Raw genomic sequence first — 10,664 nt, forward strand, 5'->3', positions numbered from 1 at the left:
GGCAGTAATACCAGTTTAAAGATCGTCTAAAATGTTTTCGTACAACGAGCAAATCATTGAGGGGCAGCGGAGCGCTTTACTGCCAAATAAAGACAAGCGAAGAAGAAACAGGCGTTACACCGGAAGCACTAGTTGGAGCAGCCATGAAGATGACAGATGAAAACATTCCTGGAAACTCCGAAATAACAATGGATGATGTTAAAAACCTCATCAAGAAGAAAGATGAAATTGAAGAGCAGATAAAGGCGTATTACGATGTCCTACAAGACGTAAGTCGGCGACCATATTATTAGCAAAACGTAGCACAAAGCTAAGTCACAGTAAGGTTTTTTTAATCGCCTTTGTTTACTTTTATTTACAGCAGGGGGTCGGAGTTGAAGACTCTTTGGTGGATGCGGAGGGTTACCCACGAGCAGATGTTAATCTGTACCAGATTAGGACGGCTAGGCACAACATTTCATGTGAGCAGCAGTTTGTTTGCTTTCAGTGGTTTCCCTGACAGCTGGAGACACGCATGTCGTGTTTGACTGTGTGGCAGACAGTGTTGGTCAAGTTACTTGAAAAAAGTAATCAGTAACTAATTACTGATTACTTCCCCAAAAAGTAATCCCGTTACTTTACTGATTACTTATTTTCAAAAGTAATTAATTACTTAGTTACTTTTTAAAAACACGATTTACAACCTGAATAGGTGATAAAGCGATAGATCTTTCAGCCCAATTCTACTTTTTCTGCATAATCCATCATACAAAATGTAATCAAATGGAAACGTCTCTTTTTAAAACTTGTTTTATTAGTTTTAATCTTTTAACTTTATGCATCAAGCAAAAATTAAATTATATGCAACATTCTCTGACTGGAAGAAATTTGTTTAATATTTAAACCTATTTTCTGCACATTCCAGCACATAATTTTTTTTTTTGTGTGTGTGTTTACACTCACTCTTTCAAATAGATGCAAGTAAAACACAGCAGAAAATAAATAAAATCAAAGACTAGCGCTCCTTTTGCTCTATTTTCACCTGTAAAGCAGGAGTCGGGTAGGCGGAGGTTTACCCTGGTGCAGGTGTGCTGCGGCGGTCAGTGGAAGAATCCGCGAGTTTCTCTGTGAGTTTCCCATTACGTCGTTGCGCACTCGGTGCTTGCTTGGAGGTTTAGGGGTTTTTTTCGCTGTAAAAAGAAGTTTTCTTCCCACGCACAACAGACGCTAATGTTTTTGTCACTTTTTATGGAATCAAACTCAAAGTAAGGTCAGTACTCGATATATTATCCACTGTTGATCTGCACACAGCTGTTGTCACAAACGTCGCACTTGCTTACGTCACTGTCATGAGACATTCTTGCAAAAAACCCACGGTTTTAGTAACGCAGTAACGCAGCGTTCCTACGGGAAAGTAACGGTAATCTAATTACCATTTTTTGCAATAGTAATCCCTTACTTTACTCGTTACTTGAAAAAAGTAATCGGATTACAGTAACGTGTTACAAGTAACGCGCTACTGCCCATCTCTGGTGGCAGATAATGTCTCTTTATGTTGTGTGGCAGAAAAACTGATGTATGCTATCAAAGCACAAACTGATATCTCATAATTTACGCACACACCACGTGTGCGGTGCGTTTTTAAAAGTTAAAGTAGTATTTCAGATAACTTATCTACGTTCCCAAGGCATGATGAAACAAAACTACATGTTAATGGTCACTAAAATATTTTAAAGATGACACCAACAGATAATTCTATTTGGTTTTAAATACATGTAGTAAGCATTTTAAATGCCATTTATTTTTCTAAGATGTAATACACTTGCCAGAGTGTACACCAGACTGCACCCACCTTTGCCTTCAGAGCTGCATTAATGCTTCAATGCATAGATTCAACAAGGTGCTAAAAATGGGATGAACATGTTCAGCAACAATACTCTGGTAGGGTGGGAAGTTTAAATGATGCTCACTCAGTACTAAGGACCCAGAGTGGACCAAGAAAATATCCCCAACACCATTACACCACCATAATCTACTTGAACTGCTGATGCAGTGGATTCGTGCTTTTGTTGCAGCAGAAATGAAAAACTCATCAGACCAGGAAACATTTTTCCAATCTTCTGTTGTTTGATTTTGATGAGCCCCTCCCGATTGTAGCTGTAGTTTCTTGTTCTTAGTTGACAGGTGTAGCGCCTTGTGTGGTCTTCTGTTGCTGTAGCTCATATGTTTCAATGTTCCAGATGTTGTGAGTTCAGAGATACTCCAGCATAGCTTAAACGAGTGGTTATTTGAGTTACTGTTGCCTTCCTATTAGCTCGAAGCCATTCTCATCTGACCTCTGACATCAGCAAAGTATTTTAAGATAAGATAAGATAAGATAACCTTTATTAGTCCCACACGTGGGAAATTTGTTTTGTCACAGCAGGAAGTGGACAGTGCAAAAGTTATGAGGCAAAAATTAGAATACAATAAGAATAAATACAGTACACAACTGTACAGAATAGAATAAAATAAAATACTATATACAGTAGAATAAAATAAAATAAATATACAATAAGAACTGCCAAGAACTGCCGGAGAACTGCCACTTACTGGACATTTTCTGTTTTTCTGACCAGTCTCTGTAAACCCTAGAGATGGTTGGTTGAGAAAATCTCAGCAGATTCTAAAAGACTCAGACCAGCCTCCCTGCTACATTTAGTGTAGCTGCTGCCATGTTATTGGCTGATTAGGTATTTGCATTGACAAGCAGTTGAACAGATGTCTTCAACAAAGTGGCTATTGGGTGTATATTATATATTTTTGTTTACTTAATATGTTATTTAATGTTTTAATGTATACTTATTATTTATTATATTTCTTTGATTTCAGATTGGTTTTAACCCTATTAAGATATTTATTCTATACTCAGGTTTACAGAACGATCACAAGACCATCATGGCGGAGATAGAAGAAGCCCTACACAAGTTGCATGCTCGAGAGAAAGCCAAGCGGGAACAGGATGAGGCAGAAGCCCAGGAGGAGGCAATGGAACATCAGGTTACGCTGCCTCCACCTTTTGCTCAGCTTGATGCTGTGACAGAGGGATCACCTGCCTGTGGAGCTGTGAGTGATGTGAACTTTTGTAGCTAGCAGCTGTTTTCAGTTTGTACTGCAAAACATTGTTGGGGGGGTTCTCCTATAATTTTAGTGATTGTTTCTTTTAAAAGGGGCTCCGAGTCGGTGATCAGCTGATCGAGTTTGGTTCTGTGAACTCAGGGAACTTTCAGAACCTCCAGAATATTGCTTCTGTGGTGCAACACAGTGAAGGGGTAAGAACCACAGAAAACTCAATGGGCAATTAATCAAACTTCATTTCTTAATATTCCATTACAGTTTATTTTTGTTGATGCATGAAGCTTGTGATGCATAAGAAGTCATACTTTGCATATAATTTCATTTGTATTTAACTTTGTCATAATGAGAGAATGCAATGTTTTGATTTTTTGTTTTTGTTTCTTAAAAGCATCTCCCTTGTTGTTATTTGAGTCTGCAAACTGTAATTTGACATTCCTCTGCAGAAACCATTGCACGTCTCGGTGATCCGGGCTGGCCAGAAAGTTCAGATGAGCCTGACTCCACAGCGGTGGTCAGGCAGAGGTTTGCTGGGGTGAGTGCACGACTGTGGTAAAATGACATGTTTGATATAGACTCAAGCTCTCCCCCAGCTCAGGGGATGCATCCTTTAAAGGCTGACCGTGTTGCAGCACTGTAGCAAAGTCTCTCCCATTTCTATGCTGCCAACGAAGTTTGTGTCCTATCACATCATCTGGGAAAACGCCATTCTAAATTTTTACTGGATATAAAATCCAACACCTGCTCGGGGCTGTGAGAAGTTTTCAAATTTAAAAATGAATGAATGAATGAATAATTAATTTTCTTGCATCATCTGAAATACTGTGGTTTATTCTCTCACCCTCATATCCCTCAAAAATATACTACTCTACCTCTGCTGCTGTCACAGTTGCAGCTCAGTGTGGGCTTTGTGTCCTATGTAGTGCACACCTTCAGAGGATGCAGCTCCTGAGTTGTACGAGTTTGGAGATTAATAGATATTTGGAAACAAAAACAAGTGATGCCCTCAATGCCAAGAAAATGCTGAAAAATTGTTTCTTGGCATATTATTTCTACAATTTGCCATGTAGTGACACTAGTAAAACACTTTTTAGTACACATACTTAAAATTCATCATATCATGTCCATAAGAAGTAAAAAGTTATTCTTGATTTTTGTATTTTTCAGATGTAACATCGTTCCAGTTCAGCGATGATCACCCTAACACTTAAAGTTTGAAAACTCTCTCTGGCTTTTTCACTACTTTATGGGAACTTGGAACAATATCCCTTATTCCAGTTTTCAGAACAGGATGTATGAAAATAAAGCACCTCTGTTCAAGAAGTCATGCTGAGTTTACTGAGTGTGGAGCTGAACCTTGATTAGATTTCTGTGTGTTTAAAAAGCAGCTTTATGGTGTTCAGTGTTTGATTTCCTGTTGGGAGCACAGCTGGACACTTATTTATCTGAAGTGATGATGAGCTGACTGTGAGCACATGCGTGATTTGCAGTCCTCTGTTAATAAAGGCTTATTTTGAACTCTGTGGAGAAAAAACACCCAAACCTTTCTGAGATCACGATGGAGACAGCACTATTACGATTATTGTAAAAATGAAACAAAAACATACGTTTATTACGGTGTCTTTTTAATGTAAAAATAATGAAATCATAACAAAACGGTGTCTGTTTTAATTTTGGGTGAGTGATTTTTACCCAAGACGAAGAAAACGAGACTTATTTTCAGTCATGTCTGAATTATGTTTTTACAAACATGAGTACCAGCCTCGGTGAACATGAAGACAATCGGTGTTACTCCACATGTCCATAAGGCTATACTGCCTCACAAGTATATTTAAATTCACTGTATTAGTATGAGAAAACAAACACAAAAAAATCCCCCATCACATTGGTTGTTTCAGTTTCTTCTTTTTGGGCTTGACTATCTGTGGTAGCTGGATTTTGAAGGCAGTCCTAAAAAGAAAAAAACAATACATGATTTAAATGGAAGTTGAAGTTCAGACTTTAAGCTTTAAGGTGTTTAAATAAAATTTTGCACTGTTTAATTATTATAGACTTCTTTATACACAGCCCTTCACTTTCAGGTGCCTAAAATGAACTGATCAAACTAACAACATCACATAAGGTTAGTTTCAATAGTTGGATAAAGGTCCTTTGCAGTCAGTGGATCAAATGCTCCTTTTGCTCTTGTTAGATGCTCTGCTAGGCCTTCACCCAGGCTTGTTTGTGGGTCTCTGGTTTTAGTAGCTAAAAGCATATTGTATCGAGTTGAGGTGATTCAGCCATTTAAGAATATCCTATTTGGTTGCTTTTGCAGTATGCTTTGGGTCATTATCCATTTGCGTTGTGAAACTCAGCATTTGGCTGAGCAGAGAGTATAGACCTGCACGCTTCACAGTTCATCCTGCTACGGTTATCAGCATTCACAGCATCAACACTATTGGCTTGCCTCCACTGGGAGCCATACATGTCCATGCCATAACACTGCCTCCAATATTTTTAACAGATAAATGGTATGCTCCAGATCATGATCTGTTTCACTCCTCCTCCATACTTTTCACTTCCCATAATTCTTGGACAAGTTAACCGTGGTTTCATCTATCCAAAGAAAGTTCTCCTTAATTTGTCAAGAAATAACAGGGAAACAGGCATCACCTTGTCATAATGGTGGACTGTATATAAACGGCTGTATTTGCTGAACAGTTAATGTAATATTTTTTGGACCCCTTGAATTAAAACAGTCTGCACTTCAGACCTGATACAAATCCACTGTGCTGTTGTACAGAGGCAAAAAATATTTTTGAAAAAGCCAATGTTCAAAGACATATGGAATAGGGTTGCCACGATTAGTCGACTATCAAAATCGTCGACGACCAATTTAATAGTCGATGCGTCGTTTGAAGCTTTGTAAGATCCCAAAAGACGCAGGAATAAGTAGAAGGGTTCAAGAGTGTAATAACGGACTGAGACAGAAGATGGCAGCGCTGCATGAAGAAGGATGCCAGCTGCCGTTAAACCTCGAAGAAGAAGAAGCTGTGTCCCAGAATTCATAGCGCGGTCCTGCTCAGTTTCCAACAATGGCGGCAGCTAGTTAGTTTTAATATTACTCTTATTATTCTTTCTGGGGCACAAAATAAACGTTTAACATTTTTCAGGCGAGGATGTAGCTGTGTAAACCTCAAATATCTGCTCAGTTTATGAAGACACCACATATTTTCAAAAGCGCTCCGACGTTTTCGGAGACGTCTGTTACCCACCAGCTCGATAGCGAGCCGGGGTTCAAGGCTCACTAGAGCAATCGTTTTCAAACCCCCCGCTGTCTTTCGCTACTAAGGCTAAACATGATATACAAGTCAATTAGATCACTTACAAATGTTATTATTTGGCCTTTTTCAGTATTTTATTTGTTTCTGAGTAAATCGGTTTGGCTGAGATTAAAGTTATAGTTTTTACACAGCTGAATAAACGTCAAGCAGACAGCTGATTATCAGAAGAGCGAGATGCTGGAGAATATACTAGGGTGTCCTGTTATATTTTAGATAGCAAGGAGCAGACGGCTGCGTTTAATAAACTCCAATGATAGCTAATGATAGTTAAATAAGAGCAGATGCTGCTGGTGCAATAAGCTGTACTTTGTACGTCCAATGGATGCGTGATCTGATTAGTCGACTAATCGCAAAAATAATCGGTGACTAGTCAACTATCAAAATAATCGCTTGTGGCAGCCCTAATATGGAAATAAGTGTACAGAATGTACACATGTAGATGTATTAGCACTACTCCACAAACACTGACACTTACTCGCATGTCGTACAAATGGGGCTGAAGTTGCAGAATACTAAAAACAAAAGAAACAGACTGATTAAAAAAAACATACTGCAGCTCTTTCCAGTAATAAAGACTTAAGCAATTCAAACTCACTGGACAGACAAACTGAGCACACATAACCGATTTCAATGAGGTTACGGTGGCAGAAACACGCAGCTCGATAGTCCACGTGTGCAGGCGGCAGCAGCACCAGCTGTGACCGCTGCTCAGAGTCAGGCAGGAACACCCACTGCTCAGAAGACAACAAAAACAGCTGTCGTTAGATGCAAATGAAACCAACCCCATTCTTCTTAATGCGTGTGAAACTGTACTGCACTCTCACCAACAGATACTGTGCAAGGGCGACTTTCTGTGGTATCTTCATGTACAATCCTCCAGTTATATCACAAGCCTGAAATGAGTATATAACGGTTACGATAGCATGGTAGAGGGCACACATCACATCACATGATAATCACCACACTACCTCGCACTAAAGATGTTAATACACTGAAAAATATTTGTGTTAAGACAAAGTACTTTTCTTAAATACTTGGAAAACTGCAAAGTGGTGATTGTCCTTACAGAGCTATAAGAATTTACCTGCTGAAGGAGACCAGAGTCTGAATCCAACACACAGGCATCTATCAGGATGTTCTGTTTAAAACACAAAAACGTTTTTAAATTTAGCGTTTCATTTTTACCTTTCTATTTCTACCTTTGTCTGGCTAAATAAAGATTACGCTGACTCACTGAACCATTTTATATTACAAACTGGTATTACAGGACAAGTACAACCTGGGCTTAGTTTAACTTCAGTTGATATCATAAATAGTATAATAGGTGAAGAAGGCTCCCAGGTTTGAAAAGTCAAGTGCCTTAAACCTGGATTCTTTCTAATGGCCACCAGGTGGCGACTGCTCTGGCTGCAAAAACACTTCCATTCTTATAGAAGTCAATGGGAAAACGGCTCCTCAAGCTTTACCTCTGTAAAGACGGTCTTGTTGAATTTATGGACTCAGCTGGTTAGTTTGGGTCATAATGAATAAAACATTTAACTCTATTTTGTAAATTTTGGCTTCTATGTGTAATAAAGAAGGATTAGTGGTTGATATTTCTTAAAAACAGCATGAAAATGACTTGGATGTTAAGTGATAGCAGATGTTTTTATATATAGTGTCAACAGCTTTACTTATTTCTGGGAGTTTTAAACTATTTTATTTCAACACAGCATTTCATTATAAGCATCTTTAGGTCCAACTTTTCATCTACAGCAGTTGCTGTAGTAAGTAAAGGGTAATTAAGTGTTAATACAGGACAATGATCTATTAATATTCTACCTGCTTCTGAGCAGCAAAAATCACATTCATGAAGTTCATGTACTGGAGAGCGCAGTCCTCAGCCGCTTTTACCACCTATACAGTGCAAAGCGTCAAAGAGGGGTCAAAGTCAGGTGGGGAAAAAAACTAAACAAAAGCATTCATAATATTTGAACATTTGGGCATTACCAGTATTCTTGATTTAATCTCTTGTCCAACTAAAAAAAGAGAGAGAAAATATATATATATACACATTAAAGCAGGGTAAATGGAAAACTTCATTCAATAACTGGCATTAAGCATGTATAAAGATTAAATCACCTTCCAGCTCTTTCGTGAGCCGGTGAATATCTATATATTAAAGGATTAAGGTGAAAAAGTAAATAATATTGGTGGAAAATAAATAATCTATAGATATTTAACTTTAGAGCAAAACATCACATACGTTCTGCAACACAAACAAATTCTCTGGGCGACGATGGCATATAAATTAAAATTGCAAAAAAGAAAGATTAAATAAGTGATAGCATTCTATTTCTCTTCAAAATAGACACTAAATGTCCTCTAAAGTCAAGATTAACAATATTTTTCCTGCACTACCTACATATATGTAGGCCCATTTGACATTAATTACAGTAATTTTGTAAAAAAGCTATAAATATAAATATCTGCTTACAGTTTCCAGCACCTGTCTTACACTTCCTGGCTGATTCTGTGGAGTCGTGCACTGAATGCACTGTTTATTATTGCACAGTATGTCATAAATGATAAAACAGTCTGCACGAAAAGGATACAGCAGAGAGCTTTGGCGAGGGATCCGGCCAACAAAGTATCTGTTGAATTTCCCGTCACTTCAACTGAAATCATGTGAGATACACTGAATTTTAGGGAGCATTGTACAACATCTTTAAATACCTAAGAGTTTATCCTCGTAAATACACGCTTACTTTTTGACATTATGTTCCTGATCTCTTCGACAATAAGGTTATTGGCAGCAGACAGGAGTTCATATTTTCCATCTCCGCTTGAGGATACATCATTGCCACCACCGTCTTCTCCACTCCAGCTCTTACTGGGATACAGGAAGTGACTGAAAAAGTGAGTGGGAGAAAAGCGCGTATGAGCAGCGACAGCAGCAAAACATTAAACAGACAATACTTTATTCCTGGAAACTGAAACTAGTGGAAGAAATACTCAGACCAGCATATTGGATTCCACACCCACCAGCTAAACTGATAATCTGTTTGCACTGCAAACAGATGAACAGTTTTTGTTCATCTGATATTGTATTTCCTTGATTTTAAGACGACTGCTGTTTTTTATGTCCTAATATTTAAGTCCAAGAACTGACAGATAATATACTTTTCCACATGATGGTGATTCTCCTCTTAATATGGTTTACAAGCCTGTGTGTGGACCTCAGAAATTCCTCTGTGCAGTAAAACCCAGTGAAACTATGGTATGAAATTACCTGCCCTGGCAGTGGCTAGCAATGACAGCCAGCTTGTTTGTCCTAGCCATGGCCATGTGAGCGTTGCCCATCACCATGACTGCATCCATACACTTGGACAGGGTGAACTGGGCGGACACAGGGGTACATGGAGCGTTGTTTGGCATCAGAGACATTCAGAAAAACTTTAATGAGTCAGAGTAACCACAGACATCACAGCTAATACCTGTGGATCCCGCTGAGCCTGCTGCCCCCACCATATGGGGTTTACATCCACGACGATCACCAGGAGGTTGATTTCGTCCTCTAGGCAACATTTTTGAAAGAGATTCATCAAAAAGCACCTGAGTGTACAAAACAAATACTGCAAAGACTCATTATGAGCCAGGCTACATACCTGATGCCATCACGGCGGATTATTGTCTTGAAAAAGAGATGGCTTCTATTCTGCTGCTCTATCTTCTCTTAGTGCTCATACTTTATCGTAAACTTCAAACAATCTGCAGACAGCTAGGAGCGTATTAAAGTCCAGATAGTTTAGGAAAAACAATTATATGCAGGGATACGCACATTATTTCTCATCACTTACACCGCTGGCGTCTCCAGGAAACGATTTCTTTCTTCTTCTGTGGTTTTTCATAGCAGACTACAGACGCCCGGCACACTGCTGCCACCTAGCGCCCATTTGCTGTAGCGTAAATTCTTAGGTCTATACATTCTCTACATTCATGGTCATATAAACCAACCCTTTTTTCGTTCTTAAATCTCTCCATCTATCCCTTATCTTCTGCTCATCCAATTTAGAGGCCCCCTTGAACCCTTCCCAGCTGCCATAGGGCGGGAGGCAGGGCGGTCTGTAAAATACATTTATGGATGGAAATTCCATCTATAAATTAATTCTAATATTTCTTTGCAAGCTTCAGATCATCATCCTGTTCATGTGCTAGAAAAAAACAACACATTAAGTTTTTAAATCTTTTACAGAAAATTATATATTA

At 38.7% G+C, this 10,664-nt stretch overlaps 2 protein-coding genes across 4 annotated transcripts; one reads left to right on the forward strand and one right to left on the reverse strand.

Annotated features, from left to right (window-relative positions):
• The first annotated feature begins 102 nt into the window (after positions 1–102).
• Positions 103–4,416, forward strand: psmd9 (proteasome 26S subunit, non-ATPase 9). Its single transcript, XM_085425631.1, has 6 exons — positions 103–269; positions 362–461; positions 2,891–3,084; positions 3,189–3,290; positions 3,540–3,628; positions 4,261–4,416. Exons 1-6 carry the CDS (start codon positions 144–146, stop codon positions 4,286–4,288), a joined length of 639 nt encoding a protein of 212 aa, XP_085281757.1. The 5' UTR covers positions 103–143; the 3' UTR covers positions 4,289–4,416.
• A 285-nt stretch (positions 4,417–4,701) lies between these two features.
• gtf2h3 (general transcription factor IIH, polypeptide 3) lies at positions 4,702–10,292 on the reverse strand. 3 transcript variants are annotated; one of them, XM_085425630.1, is made up of 14 exons: positions 10,256–10,292; positions 10,064–10,166; positions 9,893–9,972; positions 9,688–9,794; positions 9,164–9,306; positions 9,011–9,073; positions 8,538–8,567; positions 8,406–8,434; positions 8,238–8,312; positions 7,501–7,554; positions 7,241–7,309; positions 7,012–7,147; positions 6,892–6,928; positions 4,702–5,043 (listed from the first exon to the last, which is right to left on the reverse strand). In XM_085425630.1, the coding sequence occupies exons 2-14, from the start codon at positions 10,071–10,073 to the stop codon at positions 4,974–4,976; spliced, it is 903 nt and encodes a 300-aa protein (XP_085281756.1). In that variant the 5' UTR covers positions 10,074–10,166; positions 10,256–10,292; the 3' UTR covers positions 4,702–4,973. The 3 variants fall into 3 exon arrangements, with proteins under 3 accessions (XP_085281756.1, XP_085281755.1, XP_085281754.1); XM_085425629.1 differs by having other exon boundaries at positions 10,064–10,176; positions 10,256–10,289; XM_085425628.1 differs by having other exon boundaries at positions 10,064–10,292.
• Positions 10,293–10,664: the final 372 nt, after the last annotated feature.

This window comes from Rhamphochromis longiceps, linkage group LG12 (genome assembly GCF_057381845.1).
Source record: "Rhamphochromis longiceps isolate RC_006_pf linkage group LG12, R_longiceps_female_GT1.1, whole genome shotgun sequence".
Taxonomy (NCBI): Eukaryota; Metazoa; Chordata; class Actinopteri; order Cichliformes; family Cichlidae; genus Rhamphochromis; species Rhamphochromis longiceps.

Excerpts from the sequence above, each read along its gene's own strand:
- gtf2h3 (XM_085425630.1), bottom strand. Across the intron at positions 9,307-9,687 it reads GCTAGCCACTGCCAGGGCAG|TCACTTCCTGTATCCCAGTA; the intron begins GTAATTTCATAC and ends TCACTTTTTCAG. Across the intron at positions 8,313-8,405 it reads AGATTAAATCAAGAATACTG|GTGGTAAAAGCGGCTGAGGA; the intron begins GTAATGCCCAAA and ends TGCACTGTATAG.
- psmd9 (XM_085425631.1), top strand. The coding sequence starts at position 144 with ATGAAGATGACAGATGAAAACATTCCTGGAAACTCCGAAATAACAATG. Across the intron at positions 3,085-3,188 it reads GATCACCTGCCTGTGGAGCT|GGGCTCCGAGTCGGTGATCA; the intron begins GTGAGTGATGTG and ends TTCTTTTAAAAG. Across the intron at positions 3,291-3,539 it reads TGGTGCAACACAGTGAAGGG|AAACCATTGCACGTCTCGGT; the intron begins GTAAGAACCACA and ends ATTCCTCTGCAG.